Source organism: Scardinius erythrophthalmus (assembly GCF_964197995.2).
Source record: "Scardinius erythrophthalmus genome assembly, chromosome: 16".
Lineage (NCBI taxonomy): Eukaryota > Metazoa > Chordata > Actinopteri > Cypriniformes > Leuciscidae > Scardinius > Scardinius erythrophthalmus.
In genome coordinates, this window is record NC_138236.1 from 7736913 (window position 1) to 7754074 (window position 17162).

Here is a 17162-nt window from a genome sequence, read left to right on the forward strand (position 1 = left end):
GTGTATGTACATTTAACATTAGAGATGTACACTTTTTTTTAACACTTTTACAGGAATTAATCATTTTTATTTAACAAAATATAGTAAGAACTTGATAAAATAAACTAACTAATGTTGTGTTATCATCAGCAGTTGTAAGGTTTGGTGTAAGAGCAATTTCAGCTCAAATGATGGTAGATTAGTGTTTCTCAATCCAGTTCCCGGGGTCCCTTAGCCCTGAACATTTCTTAGAGTCTCACTAATCTTACACACAATTCAGGTCATGGAGCCTCTAATAATGAGATGATGAGTTGAAGATATCTCAATGTGCAGTGCCTCGGGGCCCCCGAAAGCAGGATTTGAGAATCACTGTGGTTGAGGAAAAAGGAAACTCGCCTAACACACATCAAGGATGTTATCGGTGAGTCATTATGCTTTTCCAGTCATTTGTCTGCATGCACATATCCAAAGATTCAAAGTGTGTGTGTGCAGAGATACAAACTAGGAGTAAACAATTCATTTTTGCAGTGCACTAAGCAAAACCCAACATAAGCAAACAAGATTATAGAAATAAGCAGAGTTGGGGGTAATGCATTACAGTAATGCAAATCATGTAATCAGATTACTTTTTTCAAGTAACTAGTAAAGTAACACATTACTTTTAAATTTACAACAAAATATCTGATTTGCTTTTCAAATAAGTAATGCAACTTTTTCAAATAAGTAATGCAACTTACTTGGTTTTCCCCTTTATTGACTGACAGCTCTCCTGTCCCCATGTTGAGAGGAATTGGGAGTAAGTGCAACAGCATTGTGTGCACTCTCTGAACATGATGGTTATTGTAGACTACAATAATCTGAGCATGCATTTACTCATCACAAAAACAGATTCAGTATTCTTTAAAGGGAATAAAAACAGTACAATGCAAACTCAGAATATTACGCAAACCTGCATTTATTAAATATGTTAAATGACACAAATATACTTTATGTATTTAATCTCAATTTATTAACCGATGTCTTTGCTGCTGACCTTTGATTATCCAATTCAACCATCTAAAAAAAGCAAAAATGTCTTTAGTTAAACCACATTTGTGTTTCTTTTTTATTGTTGTTTTTATTGCTTAAGAAAGGCTGGATCCCAGATGGCACACTCCGACCTTGTGGACCTCCTTCGAGTTCACGCTTGGTGACGTCAGGAAGTGCAGACCTAAGGGGAGCTGGCCTCGAGTCCACAAGGGCACGCGAGAGTGTATTTTGGGCGAGGCTTGATGACATCATGCCACTGAAAATCAAACAGCCACGAAACTCCTCCCCTCATTTATCTGATTCCTGGGTAGGTAACTCGTGTGGAGGGTGCAAAAGTGCGGGCTTTGCCGAAGTCAGCATCGAGGGCTGAAATGCCGAAAAAGCATTACACAAAAAGTAACTACGTAATGCAATTAGTTACTTTTTTTTAGGGAGTAATGCAATATTGTAATGCATTACTTTTAATATTAACTTTAAAAGTAACACTGGAAATAATATCAGATTAGCAGCTAACAGTATAGTAGCACTTAAAATTGCTGTGTATAAGGAAAGACTATAGAAAGACATACACAGATTAATTCGCCAACAAGGTAGGCCTATTTGTTTCTTACTCAGGCCTGACGGCAATTTTTCCTGGAAAACACCCAGTGAGAATGTGAAGGTAAACAGAAGTGAGATGTCAAGTGAATAGATCACTTCTGTGTGCGTGGGAGCTTCATCTGTGCACATCAGTGGGACGTGCTGATTTGTTTTGCACTTTTGGACAAACTTTTGGACAAATGCTGTTAAAAACAAATGATTTTTTTTCCATTTAAAATTTAAATGTACCACACAGTGTATTTGTCTAAATTCAAGCATTTAAGCATGAACCAAATTAAATAAATTAAAGCATTGAACAAATTCAGCTATTTGTGTCCAAACTTGCGACTGGTAGCATCATGTATAATATGAATAGGCCTACTGTCATTTATACTGGCCAACCCAAAACAACCACATTACTATACGAATTTCATAAAAATAAAACAAGTTTTTAGAGAGCTGTTTCCCCTACAGAATAAAAAATAAAAAGGTAATTGCAGCTATTTATCTCCCAATTCTGACCCTAGAATCATCACCACCACCTTTCGCCCCTCTAGCGACGGCTGTTCATTACAATAAACAATGAGAAATGCACAAACTTTTGACTGTTATAGCTAAACCAAGGTCATCAAATCATTATTTGCTGTGAACTTTGCTGTGAGCTGAGCTGATTGATTCATTATTATAGCAGACAGAACATTTCAAATTATGTGTCCGTTTGGAAAAGATAAGACTGAAGGGTCAAAGGTCTCAGCTCGATGTAGTCACCTTTGTGTAAAACAGAGCTACATCTGGAACTGAAGGACTGTTAAATGTCTTACTGTAGAATAGTTTGAAATCACATGGTGACAGTTTGCTCGCTTGCCCAATTTATGCAATTTCCGCTCCTGCTAAGGACAGACGTTTATGTCATACTGATGTCCTTGTGCATGTTCAAAGAAACATGTTTTTCGATTCACTACCTTGCCTCTTCTCATTGCAACCATGAATCCACATCCCCCTTAGCATCACATTTGTGTCTCCCACTACTCTGGTTCTCTACCTGATTATGAAACATAATCTGTTCCAAAAGGTAGGTTTGCATGATTATCTTGACATTGCGAAGAAAAAAAAAGTTAGGAATAAGACATTTGTCAGCTGTAAACGGGTTCAGAGCTTTCTCATCCAACAGAGAATGCACATAAGATGCACATGGAAATGCACTCATTAAATATAAATGGATATGATATATCTTATTTAGATATGAAAAAGATATTATCATTATAATTCAGTTGCTTGTAGCTCATTCCATTCTGTTGTTCCATTAGCAGAATGCGTTTAGTGGATTCTGCGTTGGAGAGGAGTAAAGTCGGAGTGGTTTGAGGTTTTTAATCTTCCTTCCTGCTGCGCGCAAGGCGGTCTCATCAGAGGAAGTGAGATCTAGTCACTCGCCGTTTGTCTTGCTGATCAGAACGGGTTCTGTGCCCTAAACGTGTCTGTTAGGATGGCAAGATTGTTCAGGATCTGGATGTTTAGGGTCCTCTTCTTGGGATTGATAGACCCATCTCAGGCCTCCCTGCGTCCTCGCGTGTCATTCTCTCAGGGTAAGTGAAGCTCACATTAGATGATAGCGAGACTTTACTGGTGGAAAACTCACCTTTATGGTGATAGTCAGATGTGAATGTTGCGGACACTAACAAGATTTTTAAAGATTATGGAAGAATGTTCATTGTTACATTATTTAGTATTGTAGTTATAACTATAAATTATGCATAATTACATGCAATTAACCCTAAACCAAAAGATCATCCTAATCCTAACACAATAGTTAAGTACATGTAGTTAATTATATTACTCAGTACTTTAATGTATAATTACACTAATACTGACACCTTCAAATAAAGTGTAACCTAATAGTTTTTATACTTCAGATTTTCATGTTTAAATGTGTTACTTGCGGTGTTTTTGTAATTGTGAAATTCATTAAGTGTGAAGTCTAAGTGTGAAATACGGTATGATGTTCTTGTAGACATCCTTGAGTTCAAGAAACCAGAACAGGATTTTAATCAGTCAGACTGTTGATGATATCAGTCATTTGTAACCACATTTCTGACGGAATGTGTTTCCAGTGTGAATAATTGAGAAATTGACTGTTTTTCTTCTTGGTAATGAAGTTGTTCTGTCCGTATCCAAAAATCAGCTCAGCTGTGTACAAGAAAATAATTCAATGGGCTTTATTCATGAACCACAAGCAAAACATTTTCTTAAATAAATTGTTGCATTTGATTCACAGCAAATGGGACAGTTTAATTTCGAATGGACTTATAAATGATTTACTTATTTTAAATTATTTAGTTCATGAATGTGAGCCTTGAGTCATGTTGTGCGAACACAGATTCTGTGCAAGTTTGGCAATCTCTGTTCTCTGATCTTGTGAGTTGTGGTTTTGTTTGTTATTACCCATTGCTGTTGTTCTGCAAACGCTTGCTTGATGGTCTAAATTTTGCATTCTTGTGTACTGATGGTGGAAACCACCGCTGGCCGATTATTTCCTCCACACATGTGCTCAAAGCCGCTGCTGCAGAGAGTCTTAAGTCTTAACATACAGTTAGTTTCTGCTTTAGAATTTATCAGGCATAAATAAGAACAATTAGGCTATAAAACCCTTTCTAGACCAATCAATTTGTCATGAAACATTGTCTGGGGTTTTATGTATAATTTAGGCTACATGTTTGAAGTTTTTGGAAAAGAAATTGGTATTTTTATTTTTTATTTTTGAAAGAAATTACTTTTATTCAGCAAGGATGCATTAAAATGATCAAAAGTGACAGGAAACGACAGGAAATGTTTTGAGACATAATGTTACAAAATATTTGTATATCAAATAAATGCTGTTCTTTTTAACTTTCATCAAAGAATCCTGAAAAAAATCAGGGTTACCACAAAAATATTAACCGGCACAACTGTTTTTCACATTGATTATAATAAGAAATGTTTCCTGATCAGCGAATCAGCATATTAAAATGATTTTTTGAAAGGTCATGTCACACGGAGTGTTTTAGTCACACAAAACTAAAAAAAACTTACCAACCCCAAACTTTTGAACGTCAGTGTGTATACATTATATTTAGCTTGCACATTTACATTCTCAGAATTAAGACGCTTGCATATTTTAAATTATGCTTGGTGTACCACACTGTTTCTCAATGCTACAATTTAGAAACAGACAATGGAAAGTTATTTATGAATTGTTATGAAATCCAACCTCAGTTATTAGCATTTAAAACATTCAGGGTAGTCTTTTCCCATGATGAAAATATGTCTCAAATTGGGGAAACATTGCAATGAAAAAAAGTTTTAAACTTGGCATGAAAAGAAAGTTGCGATAGTCTTTTCTTCCCTATTGTGATGTTGTATATCTGAGTGAAACAGCTTCTCGAACAAGAAAAAATGTAGGGCGGGACTTGATTTGGTGACATCGGGAATTGATTGGATCATTAATGATTATGGTTTGCTATTGGTGGGTCTCATGTGTATGACAGGCTATCCCGACCATCCCGACCTCGCTCCAGTAAATGCGTCATCAAAGAAGAGACGAGATGGGGAAGTTGTTTTAATTAAAGATTAGGAGGGCACATGAATTGTTTAAAGTCCCCCTGTAGTCAATCATTTTATCCCTTAAAAACTCATCTTTGATCACCAAAATATGTTTGAAAGTTTTTTCTTGTGAAAAAAAAATTCTTCATGCCAGCAATAGCTTGAATGTAACTCTACACTCTTGCTTCACTTAGTATATGCGGAACCTGAATATGCTAATTAGCCCCGCCTCCACTCACTCGCGCCAGCTCAGAGATTCACTCGGCCAACTTACTGAGGTAAACGCTGCACAGTGGTATCGCTCTTCTCAACGCTGAACACATAACGGCGGTTATTAATATGATTAGCCTTTTGCTTGACTATGTTATCATACAGCTAATAATGTTAATGTTACACAAACCATCTTCCCGTTTGCCATCAGACAGACATCTCTGAGTCAGAAACGCTTTGAACATCATAACATACATCATACACCCACTATATTTCTAAATCTACAAGATTTTTCATATCAACAGAAAAATATACCGGGACAGCATGGCTTCTCTCCAGAGTCCTCTGCTAGTTCTCTGTTAATAATATGCTTAATATGTACAACGTGGTTGGTTACAACAAGGAAGTTTGTGACATCAGAAACACCAGCGATTTCAAAGCGCATGGTTTACTGCAGTTTTAAAAAAAAAATACTCAGCAATGATGTTGACTTATGAATTTCCACATGGTTTGTCTTATTAAAGCGTATTAAAAACACCACTTAGACAGCCTATAAACAACATTTAAAAACTTGATTTTCACCACAGGGGGACTTTAAAAAATATATAAGATAAATATTTCAATACTCCATTAAAAAAATTACAATTTTGATTTCATAATGACTTTAACATGGGTGACAGCACAACAGAATCATATTGTCACATCTGTGTGTTCAGTATTGCTAAACCTTAGCTCACGGGCCTCGTCTATTTCCTCAGAACAAAAAGAGGAAAAGAGTCACAGTGATGTGGTTTCATTTCTAAAATGTGTGAATAAACACTGTGAATAGCAAAGGCCAAATTCTCAGAAATGTAATCTTTGAATTGGTTTAATTAAAGATTATGAGGGCACATTAATTGATATATGTATATATATATGTATATAACACACTTAAGTGTACAAATGAGCTTCAATGCGTCCTACATGTTCAAGGTTTGTCTGGTTGGTCTGACACCATTGGCCCCCGCTGAATGCGATAACATTATTACGGTTGGGTGTTTTTCTTGCACAGGAAGTTCTGAGCGTCTCTTGGGCGTCTACAACAGCCCTACTGTGGAGAACACCACCACTCTGCTGCTCAGCACTGATGCTGACACACTATTTGTTGGAGCTCAAGATGCTGTGCTCTCCCTAGACGTCAGCCAACCAGATAATATTACATTCAAAGACAAGGTAAGAGAGATTTTTGCTGTATATTTCAGTTTACAAAACTGAATGATTTAATTATGTTCCCACAAACTGAACTTCTGTCATGAAGATCTCATTAGATTTGGATGGAATATTACAACATAATATAGTTAAAAATGTCAAAATATTTCATTTTTACAGTTGGAATGGAAAGCATCTACACAAAACCTGATTAATTGTAAACGGGCCTCAAAGACGGTATGTGCCATTGCTAATGTGGATCTTAAAATTTGCTTTACAATATGTGTCAATGTCAAATAATATCTCAATTGTGTGCAGTGATGTTTTAAAATGAAGACACAATCATCACTCCCAAGTCATCCAAGATGTTCATGTCTTTCTTTCTTCAGTCGAAAAGAAATTAAGGATTTTGAGGAAAACATTCCAGGATTTTTCTCCATATAGAGGACTTCAATGGGAGTTTCAATGCAGCTTCAAAAGGCTCTACACAATCCCAGCCGAGGAATAAGGGTCTTATCTATCAAAACGATCGGCCATTTTCTTAAAAAAACAAAAACAAAACATATACACTTTTTAACCACAAATGCTGGTCTTGCATTAGCTCTGCGATGCTACACACATTACGTAATCACGTTGAAAGGTCACGTGTGTTCCGGTTCAAAAAGGTAGGCTAGGACGAAAAACTCCATCTCATTTTCTCCTCCAACTTCTAAATCGTCCGACATCATTGTTTTAGCTTTTATTGTATTTATTTTTTTGTAAATGCCGTTTGACTTAGTCTTTGCACGTTCGCTTTGTAAACACAAGCTAGCTCCTATGTCACACTTGACCTTTCAAAGTGATTACGCAATGCATGGCGCATCGCAGAGCTTGTGCAAGAGCATTTGTGGTTAAAAAATATATAAATGTTTTTTGTTTTTTTTAGAAAATGACAGATCGTTTTGCTGGATAAGACCCTTATTCCTCGGCTGGGATTGTGTAGAGCCTTTTTAAGCTGTATTGAAACTCCCATTGAAGTCCACTATATGGAGAAAAATCCTGGAATGTTTCCCCTAAAAACCTTAATTTCCTTTAGACTGAAGAAAGAAAGACATGAACATCTTGGAAAACGTATGGGTGAGTAAATTGTCAGGAAATTTTATTTTGAAGTGAACTAATCCTTTAATAAACATTTCATAAAAAAGAGAGACCAAATACAATTCTATTTTGTATTTTTACACTAACTATGTAATGTTCTATTTATTAAAAACAAATTCTAAAATCCAAGATCTATTCATTAAATTTTTTTTTTTACAAGCTTGATATTTATTATAACATACCTCTTATTTTTTAATTGTATGCTTTTCCATAACAGGATTGTGGCAACTTCATCAGTATTTTACAGTTTTTCAACTCTACACACCTTTTTGTCTGCGGAACAAATGCATATGGACCACAAGGCATCATCATTGTAAATTCAAATAAATTGCACAGATCGATGTATGAGGAAGAATAAAGTATTATTTCAAGAATGGATCGATCGCCACTGCTCTAACAAGACGTCTCTGTTTTAGCCTGCAGATTCTCTGAACGCCAGCAGAGACACAAAGGACGCCAAAAGCTGCTGTCCCTACAGCTCCACCCAGAGGAACACAGCCACCATTGTTGGTGAGAGTGCAGAAACATAATTTAATATCCTCGAAGATAGTGTTATCTAATCTAGTGCTCTCACACACTCAACTGTGACCTGTTTGTTTACAGATGAAGAGCTCTATACAGCAACCAAAGTCGGCTTCTTTGGGAAAAAACATGTAATTTCTCGGTGTAACAGCAGAGGAACACACAACAACTTGGAGCTTGAGATTGTACCAAAACTGCTAGAGGGTTTGTATTTGTTTTGTCTAAAAAATAATGCTACCATGATGCTTTGAATACCTGCTCTACCATAATAATTTGATCTTGATGGCGTAGTGCTTATTAGGCTGGTAACACAGAGGTTGCCTTTCTGTGTCAAATCAACCGAATTTCAGAAACTTCCCGTTTAAATTTTTGATTTTGTTTTTCTGAAGAAAGACAAACATAAATAGTGATGAAAGCCAAAATATGAAATGTCATGGATATACTGTATATTTACTGAGTGATCCATTATTTTATAGAGGGGGGTCAAAATGACAAGTCTTTGTTGCATTATGCCAACAGTGACAGTTCAAAAAAGCAAAAAACATGTCTTGTGTTTTTTGCCTCAAGTTTGCATACCTGTTACTCAAGAAGTATTAAATATCTCTTAATATCCTTTTATTTTCTGGTTATTAACAAACTTTTCTTTTAGTATCCTAATTTTTAAAGCCCAACATGGTTACATTTCCAGAGGAATGGGGATCTCATTGTGGCTCCATGAGTACATTGGTAAATTGTACACATTTTCAGTGGTCAAAAACAAATTCTAGGTCACTTTGCAGTTTGCACATAGCTGATACTTTTTTTCTTTTAAAGAGGAATATCTGAAGAATGAATAAGGTTGAAACTAAAAATGTATCTTTTTTCCAATCAACACAATCGCCTAGAACATAACTGTCTGAGTGCTATAAATATTTTTTCTGAAGTTTGCATGCCTGTAACTCTAAAAAAAGTATTAAAGATATCTTAAAATCCTTCTAGATTTTCATTCTTAATAATTTCTTCTTTTGTAATGTCCATTTTAAGCCCATATATGGTTCAATCCCATAGGGATCCCAATGGGATGTGCAAATTGTTGAATTTTTCAAATTTTCAAGGGTCGAAAACCAAATGTGGGTAACTTTTCAAACAGCTGATACTTATTGTGTTTAAAGAAGAATGTCTGAAGAACAAATTTTACTGAAACTAGAAATGTATTTTGTTTCTCTCTGTCAACTAACAACTGTCACTGTTGCCATAATGCAACAAAGACTGCAAAATACTACAGATTTTACTAATAGACCAATCTCTATGTAAAAATAATGCTGACATTTTTCTAAGGTAATTTTGACCCTCCTGTAATTTGGCTCCAAATGATCATTTTGACCCCCCTCTACCAAATAGTGGATTACTCAGTAAATATACATCCATGACATTTTATATTTTGGCTTTCTAACTCATTTATTTATTTATTCTAAATCTAACATTTTAGCCGGGGATCTTGAATTGACACAGAATGACCCTTCTTCATCCTTGAGCGAAACAATGAGAGCATTTTCATTGTAAAGTCTTTTTAGGATCGAAAATTTGTTGTTGTTTTTCTCTTAGACCCTGTATTCATCAGTTCGACACAAGTTGCCAGTGAAGGAAAGATCCTGCTGTTCTTTACTGAGGTTGGGGACTTGACCGGAGACTCATTTGTGAACTCTTTTACTGTGTCTCGTGTGGCCCAGGTCTGCACGGTGAGACTTCATTTTTTCTCCTATTCTGAAACATAATTCCGTTATCATTAGTTAGAAGGAAGAGGGAGGGAAAGTTTTAATCAAAAGTTAAATTTTGATTAAAGAATACGAGGCCACAATTTGAAAAAAAATAAAAAAAATAATGATGTTCACTGATAAAATCATTTGTAATAAATACTGCAATATTTCATTAAAAAACAAGATTGTCAATTTTGATTCCATGGTGACTAAGTGCCTAAAGGCTGGATACACTACACTACTTTTGCCCTGATTTTCAGTCCGGATGCTGGAATTCAGAGCCAGTCTGTAGATTTTTGGTAGTCAGAGTTGACAGATTTAGCAAAAAAAGTCACGTAGTGTATGAAACACTTCAGACTATGATTCCATCCAGTCAGATTGTATCAAAATGTTTGATATTTTTAGCCGATTTTAGATTGTGAAAGATTTTTAATAATTTCTTATTAGTCATAGAAATATTGCAAAAATAACAACTATTGTTACAACTAAATAACAACAGCAAAATTACCAGAGTATACAAAAGATTGACTCCAAATATATTAAGAAATATTTATTTTTGCAATGTTGTTCAGAATCTGAAGGTAATTTGAACAAACTTAAGGTTAAAGGGATAGTTCACCATCAAAAAATATCAATTCTGTCATCATTTACTCAAGTTATTCCAAACGTGTATGAAATTCCTTCTTCTGCTGAACACAAAAGAAGATATTTTGAAGAATGTCGAACTTGAGGATGAGTAAATGATGACTTTCATATAAATTCTTTCAATTCATCACTTTAAGTAGGCTATATTTATTATCTGGGTCCAAAAAAACAAAAGCATACAAAGAAAGCATATGAATATGTTTAGTTTTAAAAGGCCCATCAAAACTGCTTTAATTGATTTTTTGTTTTAAATACCAGGATGACAATGGAGGAAGCCGTGTCTTACAGAAGCGCTGGACATCATTTGCTAAGGCTCAGCTGGTCTGCCAACAAGGGGAAGAGCTCCAGTTCAACAAGCTGCAGGATATTGTCAAGTTGCCCCCAACGGATAATGAGTCTCCTGACAGCACCCTGTTCTACGGGGTCTTTACTTCACAATGGTGCCAATCATTTCGCTCAAACCCACCATCATGCCATATATACACTTTTCTGAAAGGCCATGCGATTTATGTTTAAACCTTTTCTTCCCATCTTTGTCTGTCTCACAGGTCAGTTTCGTCTGGTCTGTCAGCAGTGTGTGCTTTCAGATTAGCAGATATTAAAGCATCTTTTTCAGGGGATTACAAGACATTCAATTTGGATGGAAATCACTGGGCGCGCTATCCAAATACAGATGGCAAACTCGGCACGGTAACTCCAACTAAGAAAGCTGGTTAGGGTTAGATTTAGGACTGTACAATTAGGCAGAAATGATTATAAATATTATAATTAAAGATTGAAAATTATTTATTTAAATAGTATTATTTGAACGTTTTAATTCAACTACATTAAAATATTTAAATGTATATGAAATTATTTAAATGATTATATTATTGCGAATTATTTTCGCAATCCCGTTTGCTGCCACTTCCGTATTATACACTACTACACCTTTAAAAGATTAGTTCACCAAATAACTAAACTTCTCTCATTAATTACTCACCCTCGTGTCATTCCAAACCCGTAAGACTGTTGTTTATCTTCCAAACACAAACTAAGTTATCTTACATTAAATCTGAGAGATCATAGAAAAACTTCTTAAAGTTCATTAATGGCTTGTTTACACTGAGCGGTACTGTAAGATTCGGGACGGCTGATCCAGCTTGCGTTTCCACCCCCAACAGTACCCTTAATGATAGACGTGGTGTGTGCCAGAAAGTAACAATTAACGTCATTCTCGCGCAAAAAAGAAAAGTGACACAGTAAATAACAATGGAGGACATACAGCAGATCTTGTTCTTGCTTCTTGGCATGTGGCTGTTTGTGACAAGACAAAAAAACTTTGTTTATTGGGTTTCAACTGTATATCAAAAAATGTTATCATTCCCTTGTAGCACGCACAAGTGACGATTCTTTGTCAACCAATCAACTTTCTGCAGTGAGTCTGGCTCCACCCTTTAAGTACAGGACTACTGTGCTAGGTACCCCAGCTAAAGTTTCCCAAAAAAGTGGTACGGTTTGGTATTTTGGTATCATTCACAACTTTTAACAATCGAAGCTGAAATAATTGCGTACCGTGGTGTACCGTACCGCAGTGCTCGGTGGAAACGAGCCAAAAGAGATCGTAAAACTAATCCATTTGAATCGAACGGTTCAGTCCAGATTTTCTGAAGACACTTGATCACTTTATATGATGAACAAGCCTGAATTTAGGCTTTTATTCACATATAAACTTTGATCAGCGAACATAAACAGAAGCTCAACTGTATCTGTTTGACACATGAGAACAAACGTGCTGCGTAACACAAGAAAGAACCTCGTTCGTCTAGCAAGCATGCTTGAGCTTCCATTTACCATATCAGATGTATGCTTAGATTTAATTTATGCTTTTATTTACATATAAATATTCATCAGTCTCTTCAGAAAATTTGGACTAAACAGTTAAATTCATATGGATTAGTTTTACGATCTCTTTATGAACTTTTTGAAGTGACAAAGTGGTAGTTGCGTAGCTGTCAATGGAGGGACAGAAAAGCTCTCAGATTTCATCAAAAAGATCTCTATTTGTGTTTCGAAGATGAACAAAAGTCTTACGGGTTCGGAACGACATGAGGGTAAGTCATTAATGACATTTTTTTCATTTTTGGGTGAACTATCCCTTTAAGGTCAACATGAAATTATACTGACAACCCATTTTACTCCCATAATGTCACATACTATATTTTTGAATTAACAACATTAAGTTGACGTGTTGGGCCACAAAACCAAACAGCAATGTTTGTAAAGCACCACAGTGATTACACTCCACAATCAATGGTTTACTTATAATATCACATTAAACTGGGGCAGGAGAATTTATTTTAACATCCAAAAAATGACTCACAGCTGCTTTAACCATTGTGTAACCAATCTCCTCATCTATTTGCAGTGTGGACTGTTTAACGACACTGACCGTGTGTTAAGCATTGTAAAAACGAGCTTCCTGGCTGAAAAAGCTGTGCGTTCTGTGGGGAGGAAACTTCTTCTGTCCTCCACAGAAGAGCGCTATAGCCGGCTAGCTGTTCAGAGAACTCAAGCTGCAAATGGACAAAGTTACACCATCCTGTTCCTGCTCACCGGTAAACATAATGAATACTGATTTTACTGACTCGGGGGTTTTATTTGATCCTTTTTAGTTTTTCTAGGGCCAGACTTTTTCCTGGTGCCCATTTCTGTCCATTTCTATTTTCTTCAGAGTCTGGCTTCCTTCATAAAGTCGTCCTGCTGGCGAGAGGTCCTCATATCATCGAGGAGATTCAGACTTTCAAGCAACCACAGACTGTGAAGAACATCCTCCTCTCCAAAAGCAAGGTTTTAAAGCATCATTTTTTCCCTCTTTCCTTGTTTGTCTTTTTACTCTCCTGATCATTGGTACATTTTTATACAATGTCTGTTGGCTCTGTTCCCAACCTAGATACTTTTACTTCCTAACTTTAAAGCAGCGGTTAAGCAAATTTTTAACTATAAAAAAATAATATATTAATAATATAAATTATCAACATTTATCTTGCATCATCCACCATCTTGAATCTTACTTGTCGCATTAAAAGCACAGCTATGATGCCTTAAAATGCTGCATACATAGGCAGCAAACTAGGTTTTGGAACAGAGCCATATATATTAGATATACAATGTGATCAGGTTTCATTAAATGGTCTTTGTAAATTACCACAGGGCGTACTGTTCATCGGCTCTTCTGAGGGCGTCTTCAGAGTGCCTGTGTCCAACTGCTCAGCTTATCCAAACTGTGCAGAATGTGTGTTAGCACGCGACCCGTTCTGTGGCTGGGACTCAGAGACCAGAGCGTGTGCTACGGTGACTGGAATGGGCTCTAACCTGTGAGTTGTCTGTTCTATACCAATATCTGATCTAATAGATAAAATTATCTCTGTTGTAGTGACTAAATGGGCCAAGAACCACCCACTTAAACCACAAAAGTCAGTCTGACCCAGAGTTATTTTGGTATTATTTATATACTATTATATAAATAATATTAGAGTATTTTTGAATTAGCTTTTATTTTTATATTTTCAGTTTTTTTATGTTCATTTTAAATTAACTTTTAGTATTTTTTTATTTATTTTTTGCTATGTGCTTCTGTCATTTTAATTAGTTTTTTAAAAATATATTTTTATTTAGCTTTTTTTTTTAAATAATTTTAATTATAGTAATTTTAATGCTTGATCTTATTTTACACCTTATTTTTTAGTGCAAGAGCAGCACGGCAATAAGTAACTTGAATTTACAAGGCTTCTGGTATCATCCGCCTTCAGTTATTTTAAATAATTTAGAAGTTTAGAAGGTGAATATGGATTATTGAATTTTTAATAATGAAATTGTGTGTGAAATGTTTTCATTTGAAATATTCTCAGCTTAAATATACAAAACCATGTTAAATTTCAGCCCCCAAAAATGCAAGCCCTGAAAATGAAATGCATTAAAATGCAAGCACCGGATTTCAACATGCCTTTTTGTTTCAAAGACATTTGTCATTGATTTACTTCCATATTTATTTTAGTAGCACAAATACTTTCACTGTTAACTGTGCTTTATTATTCTAGTTATTTACTTATATAGCACATTCCCAGAAAACAGTTGCAAAATAAGGTGGATAGTTAGTTGCTAAATATAAATGCAACATTTATATTTTTCATTTAAGTTTTTCATCTAATATTTATATTTTCTTTCAGCTTTATTTCAATTAACAAAAATGAATTTAAATACTTTAGTTGCTGGTCTGACTAAGATTAGACTAAGAAATGTGACAGTTTTGAGTTTTTTGATTATTAGGGCCCGAGCACCGATGGTGTGAGGACCCTCTTGGAATTGCTCTGTTTATTATTATTATTAGGGCCCGAGCACCGATGGTGTGAGGACCCTCTTGGAATTGCTCTGTTTATTATTATTATTATTAGGGCCCGAGCACCGATGGTGTGAGGACCCTCTTGGAATTGCTCTGTTTATTATTATTATTATTATTATTATTATTATTCTTCTCCGCATTGAATTGCATTTTTGAGGGCCTAAACATGCTCGAAAACTCACGAAACTTTGCACACGCGTCAGAACTGGCGAAAATTTACATCTGATATAGGTTTCAGAATTGGACGGGGCAAAATGGCTCGATAGCGCCACCTATAAAAGTTCAACGGAGTGCGCCTCCCGCATCGTTCCACGTACGTGCACGAAATTCGGTACATATATGTAATTACCTAATACCTACAAAAAAGTCTCTTGGAGCGTAGCCCTAAACACAACAGGAAGTCAGCCATTTTGAACTTCCTCTCAGATTTTTGTGCAGTTTTTGCCATTTTCAGGCCTCGTACTTTAACGAACTCCTCCTACAGTTTTAATCTGATCATCTTCAAATTTGGTGAGTGTAAACTTCAGGCCTTTGCGACGTTAAATTGCGAAGATCTTGAGTTTTCGTCGAAGTGCGGGTCCTCGGCGGCCTGACAAATTTCGATGTTTCGCCATGAAACAGGAAGTTGCTGTAACTCAGGCATGGAATGTCCAATCTGCCCCAAACTTCACACTTTTGATAAGAGTTCTGTCCTGAACACATGACCATGCTCATATTCAGTTATAGTCATAGCGCCACCTGCTGGCAACAGGAAGTGACATGTTTAACACTGTTATGGACTCCTAATAACATATAAAAAGGTGCCAGCAAGTGCTAAACATGCTAACAACATACTAGAAGCATGCTAAAACATGCTAGCAAACTCTTAGCTAAGTGCTAAAGCATGCTATTATTGCAATTAAATAGGAATTTGCTGTAACTCAGGCATGGAATGTCCAATCTGCCCCAAACTTCACACTTTTGATAAGCGTTCTGTCCTGAACACATCTACATGAGAATATTCAGTTATAGTAATAGCGCCACCTACTGGTAACAGGAAGTGTCATGTTTAACACGTTGATGCCATTCTAGCAACATGTTAAAAATGCCATTGACTTCTAAACATGCTAGAAACATGTTAAAACATGTTAGCAATACTTAGCTAAGTGCTAAAGCATGCTAATTCAATGAAACAGGATGTTGTTGTTACTCAAGAAGGCAATGTCCAATCTGCACCAAACTTCACACGTTTGATAAGAATCATGGCCTGAACACATGTCTATGCTCAAATTTAGTTATAGTAATAGCGCCACCTACTGGCACCAGGAAGTGACATGTTTAACACGTTGATGCCGTTCTAGCAACATGTTAAAAATGCCATTGAGTTCTAAACATGCTAGAAACATGTTAAAACATGCTAGCAATACTTAGCTAAATGCTAAAGCATGCTAATTCAATGAAACAGGACTTTGTTGTTACTCAAAAAGGCAATGTACAATGTACCCCAAACTTCACACGTTTGATAAGAGTTATCTCTTGAACACATGTCCATGCTCATATTTAGTTATAGTCATAGCGCCACCTGCTGGCAACAGGAAGTGACGTTTAACACTGTTCTTGACTCCTAATAACATATAAAAAAATGCCAGTAGGTGCTAAACATCCTACCAACATACTAGAGACATGCTGAAACATACTAGCAAACACTTAGCTAAGTGCTAAAGAATGATATTACTGCAATTAAATATGAATTTGCTGTAACTCAGGCATGGAATGTCCAATCTGCCCCAAACTTCACACTTTTGATAAGCGTTCTGTCCTGAACACATGACCATGCTTATATTCAGTTACAGTCATAGCGCCACCTGCTGGCAACAGGAAGTGACATGTTTAACACTGTTATGGACTCCTAATAACATATAAAAAAGTGCCAGCAAGTGTTAAACATGCTAACAACATACTAGAAACATGCTAAAACATGCTAGCAAACACTTAGCTAAGTGCTAAAGAATGATATTACTGTAATTAAATATGAATTTGCTGTAACTCAGGCAAGGAATGTCCAATCTGCCCCAAACTTCACACTTTTGATAAGCGTTCTGTCCTGAACACATGATCATGCTTACAGTCATAGCGCCACCTGCTGGCAGCAGGAAGTGACATGTTTAACACTGTTATGGACTCCTAATAACATATAAAAA

General features: G+C 35.9%; 1 protein-coding gene across 2 annotated transcripts in view; it reads left to right on the forward strand.

Annotated features, from left to right (window-relative positions):
• The first annotated feature begins 3022 nt into the window (after window positions 1-3022).
• Window positions 3023-17162, forward strand: part of sema4aa (sema domain, immunoglobulin domain (Ig), transmembrane domain (TM) and short cytoplasmic domain, (semaphorin) 4Aa) — an 89049-nt gene continuing 74909 nt past the window's right edge. The window contains exons 1-12 of one of the 2 annotated variants that reach the window (XM_081389363.1): window positions 3023-3170; window positions 6425-6585; window positions 6742-6798; window positions 7916-8011; window positions 8115-8208; window positions 8302-8424; window positions 9805-9938; window positions 10860-11041; window positions 11150-11291; window positions 13009-13198; window positions 13315-13430; window positions 13794-13957. In XM_081389363.1, the coding sequence (XP_081245489.1) occupies window positions 3071-3170; window positions 6425-6585; window positions 6742-6798; window positions 7916-8011; window positions 8115-8208; window positions 8302-8424; window positions 9805-9938; window positions 10860-11041; window positions 11150-11291; window positions 13009-13198; window positions 13315-13430; window positions 13794-13957 (1559 nt within the window). In that variant the 5' untranslated portion in view covers window positions 3023-3070. Of the gene's footprint in view, window positions 3171-6424; window positions 6586-6741; window positions 6799-7590; window positions 7678-7915; window positions 8012-8114; window positions 8209-8301; window positions 8425-9804; window positions 9939-10859; window positions 11042-11149; window positions 11292-13008; window positions 13199-13314; window positions 13431-13793; window positions 13958-17162 lie in introns of those variants that run through there. The other variant, XM_081389364.1, reaches the window with a different exon arrangement.